General features: G+C 41.4%; 2 protein-coding genes across 3 annotated transcripts; one reads left to right on the top strand and one right to left on the bottom strand.

Annotated features, from left to right (window-relative positions):
• The first annotated feature begins 3,990 nt into the window (after positions 1 to 3,990).
• LOC121612331 (carcinoembryonic antigen-related cell adhesion molecule 5) lies at positions 3,991 to 13,814 on the top strand. The gene is made up of 19 exons (XM_041945155.1): positions 3,991 to 4,087; positions 4,205 to 4,243; positions 5,362 to 5,430; positions 5,949 to 6,242; positions 6,341 to 6,613; positions 6,872 to 7,156; positions 7,715 to 7,978; positions 8,839 to 9,129; positions 9,368 to 9,631; positions 9,777 to 10,046; positions 10,192 to 10,482; positions 11,208 to 11,480; positions 11,561 to 11,675; positions 11,791 to 11,948; positions 12,035 to 12,136; positions 12,443 to 12,511; positions 12,761 to 12,820; positions 12,929 to 12,997; positions 13,137 to 13,814. Exons 1-19 carry the CDS (start codon positions 4,060 to 4,062, stop codon positions 13,199 to 13,201), a joined length of 3,279 nt encoding a protein of 1,092 aa, XP_041801089.1. The 5' UTR covers positions 3,991 to 4,059; the 3' UTR covers positions 13,202 to 13,814.
• On the bottom strand, positions 13,645 to 15,922 carry apobec2b (apolipoprotein B mRNA editing enzyme, catalytic polypeptide-like 2b). Of its 2 annotated transcripts, none has more exons than XM_041945189.1 (4): positions 15,569 to 15,922; positions 14,554 to 14,734; positions 14,036 to 14,379; positions 13,645 to 13,919 (listed from the first exon to the last, which is right to left on the bottom strand). In XM_041945189.1, the coding sequence occupies exons 1-3, from the start codon at positions 15,832 to 15,834 to the stop codon at positions 14,038 to 14,040; spliced, it is 789 nt and encodes a 262-aa protein (XP_041801123.1). In that variant the 5' UTR covers positions 15,835 to 15,922; the 3' UTR covers positions 13,645 to 13,919; positions 14,036 to 14,037. The 2 variants fall into 2 exon arrangements, with proteins under 2 accessions (XP_041801123.1, XP_041801122.1); XM_041945188.1 differs by having other exon boundaries at positions 14,028 to 14,379; positions 15,569 to 15,920.

The following is a 15,922-nucleotide window of genomic DNA, read 5'->3' as shown; positions in this document are numbered from 1 at the left end:
ATGCTGTTGATCTGTTAACAAGAACCAAAAACATATTAGCCGAATCTAATCTGAGACTTCACAAAGTTGCATCAAACTGTAGCATAGTCATGGAAGCGTTTCCTGTGTAGGATCACGGAAAGGAGCTGAAAGATTTGGACCTCGGAGTAGATCCTCTCCCAGTTCAGAAGAGAACTTGGAATCTGGGACTTTGGAATCTGCAAACAGACAGCTTCACTTACCTTGTATCCAATGAGACCAAACCATTCACACGCAGGGGGGTGCTGTCGACAGTCAATAGCCTTTATGACCCTTTGGGGTTTGCTGCTCCCATAATCATGCAGGGCAAAGCACTACTCAGACAACTGTCATCTGAAGAGAGAGATTGGGATGCACCACTTCCTCCAGAAAAGGAGGAGGCGTGGGTTATGTGGAAAGACTCTTTAAAAGCTCTTGAAGATTTGCAAATCAAAAGGTGCTACAGTCTAGGTTCGTTAAGTGCTATGAAAAGCAATGAACTGTATATCTTCTCTAATGCGTCTACTGTAGCAATAGGAGCTGTGGCTTACCTGCAAACTTTAGACATTGTGTAGGTTTTGTGATGGCAAAGTCTTAACTCACTCCTCGTCCCGCACACACTGTACCACGTCTAGAACTTTGTGCTGCCATACTTGCGGTCAAAATGTACGAGTTAATCAGAGACGAGTTGGACATAAAAATAGACAATGTAAAGTTTTTCCACTGACAGTCATTTATGGCCGAGGTACTGGTCGAGGTACTGGTCGAGGTACTGGTCGAGGTACTGGCTATTATAAATGCAAGACCTCTCGTTCCAATATCTACTGACCCAGACTGTCCAGAAATACTCACTCCAGCAATGTTACTCACGCAAAAGTCAAGCACAGTTTCTGCTCCATCTGGCAATACTCCTCGGGACAACTGTTTGGAAAACAGTGGAAACAAGTTCAACATCTCGCAGATGCATGTTGGAAGAGGTGGAAAGGAAAGTATTTGTCGACTTTACAGAAACGCATAAAATGGACTGACAACGAACCAAATATCAAGGAAGGGGACTTTTCTCTGTTGAAGGATGCTCAAGTAAACAGAAAGGAATGGCCCATGGGACTTGTCGTAAAAACTTTTGTTTTTAGTGCAGTGACAAGAAGGTCCGCAAGGTTGAAGTGCAGATCGTAACGGAAGGGACTGCAAGACCTATCTCAGAGGTTATTGTCCTACTCAGAGACTGAGTGATATGTTTAATGCCATGTAACACTGGAAATGTTTTGTGCTATTTTGGTATTTGTGGTGATATAATGTGTTTATATCAAGTGGGGAGTGTCATGTCTTTGGGTCAAAGACATCAGTGTTTTCATAAGAATAATAAGTTAGTAAAAAAAAGGTTTTAAATAGGTTCATAGATGGAAGTAAATAAGTTAAAAATGTATGATAAAAATGGCCAAGGTTAAAAGTTACGAAGTGAGACATCTTCTCCATAAAACATTTTGTTTGGTCACAGCAGAGTGAGTGCTTCTCCCGCTAGAGACAATCTATGTGGGTTTTTCCTCTCAGTGAAAACAAGTTAGCCAAAAGGTAGAGACGAAATCTGAACAATTCATGTCACACTGTATTTTTGTTCTAAAACGTTTCGGACCTTGGGAAATTTTCGTCATCATATGTGTACAAAGCACTTATAGAGGTCACAATGTTTCTGAAAAGACGTTTGATATAAGTTAGTTAAATCACTGCTGTTTGTTCTAGCAGTTATATAGCTAACTGCCCGTGTCCCATGCACTTTAGTACTGTAATTGCAGTTTATGCATGTTGTTATCACATTCAAGCATGTTGCAAGAGCTCAATAAAGCAAGAAAAGAAAGCCTTGTGAGCAGAGTTTTCTTGTTTGGCTGTCTAGCAGCATACAGAGGCACGTGTTGTGAGGCCAGCAGAGAAGGCTGTGGTGGAATATTCCTTCAGAAAACAGCGACAGACAGAGGATGAGATTCACAAACACCTGCCAGGCAAACACCCATTGAACATAAACGTCTTTGAACGTGACACTAAATCCCTCAGACTTCAGGGGCATGTGTTGAACTGGGATGCTGTGCAGGTTATGGTTGACCAAATATTTTTATTTGATTTATTTACAAAAAATCTACAAAATCTAGGGGAAACCATGAGCTCCACACCATCAAACAAAATCAAAACCAAGACGGATAAGTAGCTTTAATATGAACATAATCTAAAATTAAATCATAGGAAACTATTCTCAGCAAGACAACTTAAAACATCAAGACCAAACGTTCAGTTTATGGCTCAAGTAAAATTTCATAAAAAAATCTGTCACCTTGCAAGTTGACCTGTCAAATCACTCTTATTTTTAAGACTTTGTATTTAATGAAAGACCTACAGGAGGACGCCAGCATAAAAAAATGAATTTTTTGGCTACTCGAGAATCTTTACATGACCACAAAATAGTGTTACAGCCCCATAAAATATCCAGATTGAGTCACAGGTCAGCGTTGGGGCTCTACTGGCAGACACTACTGGCCACCAGTTTAATAAACAAAAAATTCTAAATAGTAACAACATTTGTGATGCAATCTGAACACTATGATGGAACTGATTTGTGACAGTGATTAAAATACAATATGTGACAATGTTACCATTTGCAGCACCAACACAAATCTGGGCTCGGACCATCCTGTGAAATGATGAGGTGTGTCCTTATATAAAAACTGCAGCATCCAAATCTTGACATGGAATGACAGGAATGGTTTTAATTTTGCATTTGATGTAAGGCGGAAGAAGCCAGTGCTCACAACAATTGATTCATTAAAGTTAAACCAGAATCAAAGGGGCTGTGTTTGCTAATGTATATGAATCTCACATCTGGACCTGCACACATGCTAGGTTTATCTGCTCTTGGTAAGCAATATTTCTCAGCCTGTTTCTCCATCATAAAAATGAACTACCGTACAAACAAACGTTACTGCATATTAAGACGCCTTAGTTTTAAGAGTTTTGTTGTGCAAGAAATAGCTGGTCACTAGATGGAGCATGTCCACAGGATGAGTAGGGTACGGTACCAGTTTTGTGTGAGTTACAACATGCAGGTCAGCTGCGTGATTGGAGATGATGTGATTTCCTGTGTTATACTGACATCTCATGGCGAGACAGAACCACTGACAGAAGAACAGACATCTGACTCACATCGCAGCCACACAGGAAGTCAAACTGTACGACAGAGCACAAGTTAACCTCAGTGCTGACTTTCTTCTAAAGCAGCAGTCTGTGGCCACTTAACAGTATGCATAAATGTTTGGATTATTCTAAAATGTGTATGCTTGAATGTCAGTGGGAATAAAGTTAATTCCATTTGCATGCCTAGAGAGTGACTCCCAGCTGAGGACAAAAGGATGTGATGCTTGTGGTAAACTGGCTTCATGTTTTCATAGAAGTGTTAAAAAAAAAAAAGAAAGAAGAAAACCCTGTGGCTTCCGCTCAGGTTCCCAAAATCGTGTCACACCCCCAGGTTTAAAAAGATCTTCTGTAAAAATAATAAACTGCTCTTTTAGAGAGTGGGTTGGTTTTACTTCTGCTTGTTTAGTTTGTCACTTCTGTAAGAAGAAAATAAGAAAAATCTGATTATTTACTAAAATGACAATAAGGGTCTAGTTTAAGAGGGGTTTGAGTCAATCCTGGCATATTTTAGATTGCTCAAAAATCAAACACACTCAACCTCTCTTGCACATGGCAGACAGCAATATTGCGTTGGTCTTGTCAACACAGTTGCATTCTTGCAAGTTGTTTCAATTCCCTAAACCCGCTTTTCAGCACAAATCAGCGAATTTCACATTCATGTTAAGAGCACAAACTGAGTGTGGTTGGCCAAGTGTTTCCTGTTGCTTTAACAAGAAAAAAAAAAGAAAAGAAAAAGCAGATGTCAGACAGGAAAGTTGCCACCCAAATTAGCATGCTTAACACGCCTATCGATTCGGCACTTTATTTCCTTTACTGAACTTCACAACATTGCAGATGACTCACTTCAGCAGCTAAGCCTCTTCATGTGCCGCTCAGTGGAAAATGTGGCTTATCAAGGTCTTCGCCATATGTAAGTTTTAGGCCATTGCATCTTTTGCATTTTGATCTGTCCTGTGCACACTGATTTATCTCTTTTGCATTTTCATGTGAATCCCACTGACCGTTCATCTTAATTCTCACTTGACAGATCTCACCGCTGTTTGTGCGGATGAGGATCTTGAAGATGGTAAGACACATGTTTGACATGCTGAGAGAACTTTGCAATATAGTTTATGCATGTTACACTGATTTTTTTTTTTTAGTTTAGTCATTAAAAACTTTAGGCTGAAAGCGGTCATACTAAGTCCATCACTTATTCTGGTTGAGCCAAAATACACTGTAAATAATTAAATATTTCGTTTCCAAGTTAACCCTGGGTGACTGGATGAAATTTTTGGATTGTCTGTGCTAAAACACAAGCAGACCAAAACAACGTTTAGGAAGTAGAACGTGAGGAAAGTTTTAGGAACATGAAGTACTTTGTTGTCATGAGTGTGGCAGTTCCTGCAATTAGACGTCTGCTAGTGCGCACACATATTTCACTGTTCTGTAGTTCCCACTTCGTGTTTTTACATGGTTGGTTTTTCTAAAAGTAATGTTCTTGTGTCATCCAGTTGCATGAGAGGCAGATTGAATAACACCTGATAATATACTACATGCAGCTCAGAAATGTATCATCATTTTTTGGATAATGTCTCAGATGTGTTTCAGCTGTGAGGCAGCAGTTTGAGTTGTGCTGAACTGCATTTGACTGTCAGGTGTTTCTGTTATTTTGTCCACCCCTTTGTCACTCTCATGTGTAGCATAACATTCCTTATTTCAACGCCAGCTCTGCTGAAATGATTTGATGTTTGATTTAATGGGGTTTCAGTTCACCTGTTCGGTGGTTGCACACAGGACCACAGTGGCTCATTCAGGGCTGCAGCTCATCATAATTTCATTGATTGATTGTTTCGTCTTTGAAATGCCAGAAAATCGTGACAAAGTCCTGTTATGATTACCCACAACTCACTGAGCTGTATTCAAATAGTTTGTTTTATTTGACCAACGGCCCACACCCAAAGATATTCAGTTTGCTGCCAAATATAACAAAGAAAAGCAACAAATCTTCACTTTTGAGAAGCTGGAACCAGCGCATGATTAGCATTTTTGCTTGACAAATTACCGGAATGATTTTTGTTGATGCTGTAAGTTAATTATTGCTGCATTTGCTTTTTAAAACGCTTCCTGAGATGTAGGTAGAGCACAAATCCTGGCTGTTCTGATCTGAATTCTGTTCTCCACACCTCTGCTCTCATCCACCAGTCACCTTCGTCCCAGATGTTGCTCCAACTAAATCTCGGTTAATGTCAACAGTGATCCCAGCTGTCTACGGTGAGATTTTAACCTGAAGAACACAAACGTGAAGTATGATCATGCATCTGCCACTTACCGTGGAGACATGCCAGAAACCGCGTCAGTGTTTTAAAAAAAGCATATGTGATGTACATGTGAGGTCTTTATATGCAGTTCTGCAAAATCTACTAACAAACACAGACATATGACAAAGCAGAGCTCCACAAAATCAGAGCCAAATGACATCTGAAGGCTTCCAAGCTGTGAGTCAGCAAATGTCCTCTGTGAGCTCATCACAGGCATTCAGGTTTATTTTACCACAATTTGTTGCTTTGCTTTCAAATTTGCAAAATGAGACTGACTTCCTGTTTAAATAATATGTCATTTGAGTATTAATTCTACCTGAAAATTGTAAACCTTTGTATGCATGTGTTCTGAAATAATTTTAACTATGAGACTCCTAATGCCAGTGGAGCCAAATGTGCACAGCTATTTCAGCATAACGTTCTTTTTTATTGCATTCATCTAATCAATAATATTTTTGAATAAACTTCCAGAGCCTCCCGTCCCAACGCTGCAGCTACAGTCAGACTGGTTGGATGTGTTCCCTTCTGAGAAAGTGGAGTTCAAGTGCAGCGTTGCCGGCAGCTCTGACTGGACCCTCACCTGGTTCAGAAATGCAGAGGAAGTACAAGATTCAGATCCAAATGTGTCTCTGCCTGCAGACCGATCAGCGCTTACAATTACTGCAGCAGCACAAACATATTCTGGACTCTATTCCTGTAAAGGTCGGCACAAAACAAAGGGCGTTACCACAGCAGCTAGTAACTCACTCGAACTCACAGTTAATGGTAGGTTTCATGTTGCTCTATCACCCATATTTTGCTGAATGTCTAGGAAAATATAAAATAGCTGAAATGGTACCTTTTTCTTTCTTCTTTCTGATTAGCAAAAAGGCCCAAGCCCACTCAGGACCGAAGTTTGAAGTTCGACAAGCTGTTCCCCGGAGAGTCTGTCACCTTCACGTGCAGGGTCACTGAATCCTCTGGATGGGAATATCTGTGGTACCATAATGGAAGTGAAATTCAAGCAGCTAATAGTGATACTTATACCATAAATTCTATAGATCATCCCAACAGTGGACAGTATCACTGCAAAGCCAAGAGAGGCAAAGGCCCATTCTACACAGAGGAGAGTGAAAAAACAACGCTGAAGGTCTCTGGTAAGCTCACCTGTGAGCCCTGTCATCAATCTGCCACCTGCTGGCTCAAACTGCACTTCAAACAGTATGACAGCTTCATCTGAATCTACATATACGAGCCTTTATGCACACATCAGTGGTACTTCAATCTGCAAAACTGGAAGTTTAGATGATTCAATCAACATTCCTGTGCTTCGGTTCTCTTTTCATTTTAACTGTTAAATCTGTTAATAATTTCTATCAACATCTTGAACATTTCTTTGTGTTGCATATTTCCAGACCCGCCTAAACCATCCCTGAGGCTGCTAACTCCCTGGACGGATGTGTTTGAAGATGAGACAGTGGGGTTCAGATGTGAAATCGACAGCTCTGATTGGATGTTCACCTGGTACAGAAATAGAGTGCAGATCCAGGATGACTCAGTCTTCAGCCTGGATGAATGGGAGCCATCGCTCAACATCACCTCCATCAATCAAGCCTTTCAGGGAGGCTACGCCTGCAAAGTTCACCTTCAATCCAGGGTCAGCTCTGGATTCAGCAACACAGTCGATGTCACAGTTTATAGTGAGTGTTCCATAACCTTCACATTCATTCAGCTATCTTAAAGGAATTGTTTAACGTTTTTGAGGAGTGACCTTATCCTCTTTTTTGCTAAAAGTTGAACATGAAGCTACTGTCAACAGCAAGCTAGCTTAGCTTAGCACAAAAACTGGAAACAGCTAACCTTGCTCTGTGCCAAAGATGATAAAATCCGAACTGCTCCAAAGTGCAGCAAAAAAACCCCACTAATTAATTATGTTTGGGTATGTGCTGGACTCTTATGACTTGGAGAAAGTTTTCCCAGAGACGTGTTGTCTCTGTGAGCCTGGTTGGTAGATTTTGCTATCTAGCCAGGCTAGCTCTTTCCCCCTTTGTGCTAAGCTAAGCTAAATGGCTGTACCTTCATATTTACCATACAGGCAACTGTGAGAGTAAAATCCGTCTTCTAAAATATCAAACAATTATTACTTCTTAATGTTAATATTTCATTATTAATTAGCATAATTTTATTTGATAGATGATATATTTTGGAGTGCAGTGCAGCAGTTGGCTAATTTGTTGTGAACCGCTTCTCTGTTTTAGAAAACAAACCAAAACCAACACTGAGCAAGAACCCTGGTTTTAACCCCATGTATGTTGGAGAAACAGTCAACTTCACTTGCAATGTTGACGTGTCCACGGGCTGGGAGTATCAGTGGCACAAAGATGGAAGGTATCTCCCTGAAACCAACAAAACCATCAGCATCCATCTTAATCCTTCCAGTGGGGGGAAATACTCCTGCGAGGCCTCCAGGAGTGAAACAACAGGAACAGACGTCAGTGAGAAAATAACACAAGAGGTTCTCGGTAGGTGAGAAGCAGGCATCATGTTTACAGATGTTCAGTTGTTTGATGTGTAAAATGCTGATTATCTATTACATGTCAGTGCAGTTGTAATTTTGCATCGTTTGGTTTTGTCCCTGAAGACGTCAGGAACCTACAGGCTGCTCTCGAATTCAGTCAAACCGCATTGTGAGGGCCTCTTGCTTCCGTTATTTTATGCATTTCTGTTGAAACAGGATGTTGTGGTGTAGCATAAGGCAGGTAGGGATGGCTCAGAAGTGTGTATTCAGTATGAATGCAGCAGAAGCACGCCACTTATGGAGAAAAAGGAAGCTCAGTGTAAAGGCAAACAAAGGGAAAAATTATGTTCAGACAACAAAAATTCTTTGATTTGCAGCTGTTTAAGAAACTTCTTCTTTCATGTTAATACTCAGTAAAGTCCGTGTTGTTGTTATTTAATTGCTTCCTCTCTAAACCCTGTGAATCATTGAATATTATGGGTTGGCATCATTGTGCCTTAGGTTGAGTGGCCTGTTTTCACACATAGTGGATTTATTCATCTTCATATTAAACACTGGTTATTTGTCTTGTCTGTGAGGCCCTTGTAGGTCTGCTTCTGCTTATCTGTGCGCTTACATCTTTAGAGGAACGTGGTGGTGTTTACTTGTTGCAGTCACAAAGGTTCATGAGACAAATCCAATGAGGATCTAGTTTTAAGAATTATTATTCAGTTATTTGACTCTATAAAACTCCTGATTAAGTGAGTTTTGTTGTGTATGATATAAGATAATGTAAAGATTATGCTTTTGTTTGTGCCTATCTCATGTTTTATACGGTATGATAAAGGGGTATGAAAGGAGGCTAATGTGTCTGTTTGTCTTTAGAAATTCCTGCTCCCTCTGTGAAGCAGCTACAACCATGGTTGGATGTGTTCCCCGGTGAGAGTGTGAAGTTGAGCTGCGGGATGGACGGTGGCTCTGACTGGATTTATACATGGAGCAAAGATGGACGGTTGGTCCAGGCTGATAATGGTGTGTCCTTTGACTCGAATGGAGCTACTCTCTCCATCAGCTCTGCTTCAGCTGCGCATGCAGGACAATATAACTGCAAGGGACACCTGAGGGACAGGTCTGTCAGCAGAAGCTCTAACTCTGGACTTACTCTCACAGTATATGGTGAGTTTTATTTTATTTCAATTTACATGAGAGTAAAGATATTACATCTACATCTACTAAATACATAATAAAAGAGTCGTTTTCTTAATTGTAAAGTTAAACATTTTGGGGATCAGGGCAGGGGTGGGTGGGATAAATATCTGTTTAAGGCACATTTGGTGTAATACTAGCTTCTTTTTACATTGACTGCAGTGTAATCTAACACACTGATGGCAATTGCATGTTTACTAACCCTCAGATGAGACGCCCAGTATCACACTGATGCAGGATCCGGACTACCAGTTGATGTTTCCTGGGGAGTCAGTCTCCTTTAGCTGCCACATTAATGTCTCCACTGGATGGGAGTACCTGTGGTACAAAGATAACAATTTACTTAACTCTGGAAACAAGTTTACAATCAGCCATGTTAGAACAACAGATCGAGGATTGTACAAATGCGAAGCAAAAAGAGGAAAAGAAGTTTTCTTCAACACTAGCAAGGCTGTACGCCTTGAAGTTGAAAGTAAGTGTCTGTTACACTACTCTGTTACACTACACTACATCTAAACATTTATTTGTAGTGTGCCGCATGTCTGTTCAGAAAGGAGCCAGTAAACTAGCTGATATCACAAAACATGCACGGATGCATTTCTTCTTTGTGTGTGTAGAAAAGAAGCCCAAGCCCTCGATGACTCAACGGCCAGAAGTTGACAAGGTGTACGCTGGAGAGTCGCTGTCCTTCAAATGTAACGTTGAACTCTCGTCCGGTTGGAAGTATCTCTGGTACAAAGATGGAACAGAGCTCCGTATCATCAGCAACAGTTTGAACATCCAAAATGCCAGTTCATCGGACAGCGGGTTGTATGAGTGCATGGCCATAAGAAACAACCAGATGTACAGTACAGAGCGCAGCAGTGGACAAAACTTGCGCATATCTGGTGAGCCAAAGACGGTTACTTTGTGCTGATGTGTTGTGATTGCTTAGAGCAATAAACAGCCTTCGTCTGTGATTCTGGATTTCATGCTGTGAAATGTTGTGGCTGAGGATCCTAGAAAGGGCCTAATGTGTGTGTTTCTCTGCAGAAATCCCTGTTCCCTCTTTGACGAGACAAACGCCGTGGTTGGATGTGTTCCCCACTGAGAGTGTGAAGTTGAGCTGCGGGATGGACGGCAGCTCTGACTGGCAATATAAATGGCGCAAAGATGGACAGGTGGTCCAGGCTGATAATACTGTGTCTTTTGACTCAGATAGAACCGTTCTGTCCATCAGCTCCGCTTCAGCCTCGCACCGTGGACGATACAGCTGCTCAGGAAAACTCAAGAGCAGGTCTGTCAGCAGCAACTTCAGTTCTGGATTAACACTTCATGTTTATGGTGAGATTTTTTTCTTCTTTTTTGACAGTTTTTTAGAGAAATAGTTTTCATATATCGTTTAATTAATATTAATTGTTTTGACTTTTCACACTGGAAGACGTGGTAGGTGGCATCTCTATATTCAGCAAAAACATTTTGAAGGAATGGTTTGATGTTCTGGGAAACACATTCTCGCTGTGCATTAGAAGACTCTCACATCTGTCCTGTTCAGTATGACACTTCAGCCAGGAGATGGAGAGCGTAGCTTAGCATAAAGACTAGAGGTAGGGGGAAACAGCTAGCAATGCAACCTCACAGTGACTACAAGAATCCAGGACTTTAACCTATTTAATCTCCCCTTAAACCACAAACTGTTGGTTTTACACTCTGAACTGGACCAGACTAGCAGTTTCCCCCTGCTTCCAGTCTTAATGCCAAGCTAACCTCACCATCTCTGGGCTGTATCTTAATATTTAATGGACAAAGAAGAGAGTAGCATTGATCTTCTCATCAAACTCTCAACAAGAAAGCAAATAAATGGATTTCCCAAAATGTTCAACTTTAAGTAAACTGAAAAGGGACAGAAAGTTTTTTCTTTGTGAGATTTTTTTTTTCCAGCATGTCAAAAGCCATTGAAAGCATATAGTTAAAGGCCAGCTTCCCCTTCCTCTTGGCTGTGCAGTGTGATATGCTGTACTTCAAAATGCTGTGACACTAATGCCAATGACATAATTATCCCCCCTCAGATTCAAAACCCAGAGTCATACTGACGCAGAGTCCCAGTCACAGTGTGATGCACACTGGAGATGGAGTCTCATTTAGCTGCCACATTAACGTCTCTTCTGGATGGGAGTACCTGTGGTACAAAGATGGCAGTCTGCTCACCGAATCTGGAAAAAATTATACCATCACTTCTGTTAGGACAAAAAACACCGGATCATATAAATGCCAAACTAAAAGAGGAAGCCATGCGGTCCTCCACTCAGACCAGAGTCAAGTAGTGAGACTTGACGTACAAGGTGCGTTTTTGTTCCTTCCTGCTCACAGTTTTGTGTATGTGTTGACTGTGTTTGTTACACCTTTGATTGTGTTTCTACAGAGCGCCCACAGGCTTCTATAATCCTGCTGACTGGTTGGTCAGAGGTCTTCTCCACGGACAGCCTGGTGCTCAAGTGTGGGGTGCAGGAAAGTCAGGACACTTGGAACTACACATGGTAATGCACATCAAAAACACCAGTTAAAGCTGCAGGGTAACGTTTTCTGAATGCGTTCTGTATACTGTGTGTATTCTCACCTTTCTGAAGATTCAAACATACAAAAATTTAACAGGTTCAAAGAGGACCAACCGATCAATATGCTGCCCTCTGAGAAATATACAGTCACACCCCAGAACGACCCTGAGCAGAGCCAGTACACCTGTCGAGGCATTCGCACCGGGAGACCATCTTATTCAAAAAACAGTGAAAAACTCAAGACCAAGAATCTTCGTGAGTACAACTGAGCCACTGGAAGATTTCCATTTTCTGCAAATACTGTGTCTCATTTACATTTTGTTTTTATTCTTAATCTGTAGTTGTGAAGAGGAGGGTGCTCCTTTCCATCTCTGGCTTAATCTTCTTTGGCATCATCGGTGTCTTCCTGGCATGCATTGTCCTCAGACTCGTCCGCAAACCAGGTTTTGCTTTAGTTTTTGGGACCATGGCGCCTACAAATCTGCATGGACGCAGCTATAATTAATATTAATATAGCAATAATGTATCGATGGTAATGCAGTAAGTCGTAGTGATGAACTTACAGAGAGTCAGCACATTGCTTTATGTGTAAATGTTTCTGTTTGTTAACAAGTTGGCCATATCAACTTTAAAAGGGGACGATGTGTCAGTGTCGTGTTCACGCCTTGTTTCTGCTGCCCTGAGAATTTTTCATCTGAAGTCAACAAAAGCCACAACAAGCTTACCTAATATCTTTTTCTGTCACATAGTTGTTGATGAATATAAGCCGGAAGAGACAGACTTGTTTCTCACCATGTCTCAGCTGAAGGAGCGTGATGGTACGTTGGCTTGTGGTTTTGGTCTCCATTTCCTCATATGCTGCACATTCAGCCCACCACCTATTCATTTCTGAGCTACATTTGAAATTACCAGATGTCATTTGTACATACTTTAAATTTTCACTTGAATTAATTTGTAATTTACAGACACTTGTGTCTACTGACACTTTCAAGTTTAAGCCTGACTTTCATAGTTTGCCTTTAGCCGTTGGTGCACTTGTGTTAAGAATTCATTCCTCCCTCCTGCAGATGCACCCTGTCCACTGGTTCAATACATCACTGATGCAGCACTGAATTCTTCATCTAAAGGTAAAGAACCAACAGATGAGTAAAGAAAATTATACAAAAACGATATTATTATGTAAGTGTGTCTCAAGAGTCTTTTTTGGTTGCCTTTTAAACCAATCCGACCTGCAGAAGTGAACGAGAACGGCACGGTTTGCAGTGAAACAACACCATTACCAATCGCCTCGGAGGAGGACCAAGGTAATATAATTATAATATGAATTCACTTTTCTAATTAAACATTTTCCCTGTGATGACAGACTATGTCAGTTTATTTATGACTGACACATAATGTATTTATAATCCAAGTTTACACATCTCACCCTTCATGTCTTTCCAGCTGTGACAGCTGAGAGCCATGACGCAACCGAAAACAATGGCGGCCTGGTTTCCTTTCAACAATGAGTGACTGAAGCTCTATTTGTATCATTTTAGTTTCAGGCCGAAAATGCAAATAGTGGCATGAGAAAGGTCAAGCTGTGTCCATCATAACAGATTCAAGACTCATCAGCTCTACATAGTCAAACTTTCAGCCTCAGCTGGGCTTTGACCTGAACGCTAATGCTCTCACGTTCACTATGTTAGCATTAGTCTTAAACAGGGAATGAAATTAGCATCTGCCACCTGCCAAATTCAGGCTTTTTATATTAATAAATATTATTTTCAAAAAGTAATTATTAAGGTAAGAATAGCCAGCTGCCTAACACTGCCATAGAAATGTGTACAGATTTGATTTGCACTGCACAATACTGTTGGGGATTGTACATATATTGACGCATACATGTGTAATATGTTTATGAAGATCTGTGCAAAGTTTTTCAATTCTCAGAACAAACACCAGATGTCAGTAGATAGCAAAGCTTATTTAATGTGTTTAAATAGCTCAGCAATGACTGTTAAAGGCAACCACTTGGATATTGTATGATATATTTATCTACAGGAAGTGATGCTGCTGAAATGCCATTCGAGCATTTTGTGTCTCCTTATGAAATTGTCAAAATAAAAAATACAAAATGTTGCCGTCAGTGTTCATTCAAACTAATACTGATCTGCACCATCAGATAACACGCTGAACCAGTGGGAATTTCACAAGTGGGCTGATCAGTGGGGAGATGTTTTCCATCTGCAACAAGACAGGACAAGAGACAGTCATTATCCAGTCAAACCTTCAAATCAAAAGGTTTTTATTGACCAAAAAAGCCCACAGCAACATATAATACAGAATACTTACTGACTCACATCTACTTGAGGATATCAGACAGTTTCTCCATGTAGTAGATGTAGTTCTCCTGACAGTCCTCCCAGGGTGTGAAGCTTTGGTCCTCCTTCTCCACGTACGTGTCCCAAACATGTTGGAAGTCACACGGCTTCATCATCCGCAGCTTGCAGCCAGCGCTCGCCAGAGCCCGGAGCCCTTCGACTATCTCCGGCTCCTCCCATTCAAAGAGACGGGAGCAGAATATGCAGAGACGGACCTTTTTGCGCTGCTTGAGGATGTTGGCCAACTTGGCTGCGCAGGACACACAGGGACTGGATGATACGTACCATGTGATGTCATACTCTTGGGAGGCATTAGGGAGCACCTGTAAAGGAGAGAGTGGGGATTTATGGAGAATAAAGGAGAAACAGCTACCATCAGATTACATACATCATTATCGCAAGGGAAATGTTTGCCAATTAATGGAAATCAGACCTCCCGCAGGGTTCACATGTGTGTCACATGATCCGTCAGTGTGAAACATTTGAGTGTTCATTACCTGTTGAAAGAAGGCCTCTTCAGCATGAGCTGTGGCATGTTCATCCTCCATGTAGCCTTTCAGAGGCTCTGTGCTGCCTCCTGGCGTATCCACTCTAAAGCACAGCAGGGTCTTGTTCCTCCCTGATGAGTATTCCACGTTTCTGAACTGGAACTTGAAGTAGAACGGGCTCATCTGTTCCCTAGTGGAGATTGACATTGAGTGTTTCAATAAATCTGATATTAAGCTGCCTGTTTCGTGCACTGGCTGCCATCGTAATCAGGGCTTTTTAGTGTCTGGATGCTAGTCCTGAAACAATCAGCGTGATGTATGTATCAGCAGTGCTTTCAAAATAATCTGTCACCTTTAATGGAAGTGTATGACAGCATTACTGGAAATGCCAGTCCAGGAGACACCAACACTGAGAGCATGAGCCACTTATTTTGTGATGAATTTGTCAACCATCCAAGACACAGTGGAAGAGAAATAACAGTGAGTCTTCTATATAGACTATGGTGACACAGCGAATAGAATATTAATGAGGCTACCACTGAGTAAACTCATGTTTCTATAAATATTTTTGGCTTTCACGTCATCCCACAATCTGTGGATGATCCCTCCGTGATTCAGCCTCTGTACAAAACACAAACCCCTCCTGTCTCTCTACATCAACCCATTGTTATGTTGTACACGAATAACCACATGGATTACACAAATAGATCTCTTATAGCTTTGATATGAAACAGCTAGCACTCACAGGACAGACACCAGGGAACAGATGCTAGGTGGAGTGATATAGCAGGGGCCGACGTCTGTGACTCATCCCTATTCTTACTGCAGTTTTAGTAAGGACGGCAGGTGCGAGTCATTAGTATCCTTCCTCACTGAAATCAGCTATAGAACATGCATTGGGAACAACATGAGTTAGAGAAAGTCTCGATAAAACTATACACATCAAAAAGTGGATGTGTTACAGAGCAAAACAGGTGTGTACACACTGACTCTAACTCCTGTATGTGTGTTGAATCTTACCCACCCTGTGACAATCTCAAACGGTGGCAGCTCTATGGGCTGAAATTCTCCATTTTCTTCACTGTTGCTCGCCTCCGCTCCTGTCGCCCCTCCTGTTGCCCCATTCCTCTTCTCCTCCCCCGCATTGGGCTGCTCAGGGGTCTTCTCTGGCTTTTTCACAACTTTGTCGGGCTTTTTCACGGCTTTCTCCTTCCCCTTGTCGTCACTTGCTTTGTTTTCCACCTTGGTCTCTTTCTTCTTAACGGTGAACCGGCTGTTTCTGTCGGCCATGATTCTGTGAAAGTGGGTGAGAGCGTTAGGCAAAGAGAGGGAGGGGGGAAGACAGAGCTCAGCATAAGTGGAGTGATAACCCGAGTGC

Source organism: Chelmon rostratus, chromosome 10, assembly GCF_017976325.1.
Source record: "Chelmon rostratus isolate fCheRos1 chromosome 10, fCheRos1.pri, whole genome shotgun sequence".
In the NCBI taxonomy this organism is placed as follows: domain Eukaryota; kingdom Metazoa; phylum Chordata; class Actinopteri; order Chaetodontiformes; family Chaetodontidae; genus Chelmon; species Chelmon rostratus.
The sequence above is the reverse complement of the archived record's forward strand: the minus strand, read 5'-3'. Positions and strand labels throughout refer to the sequence as shown.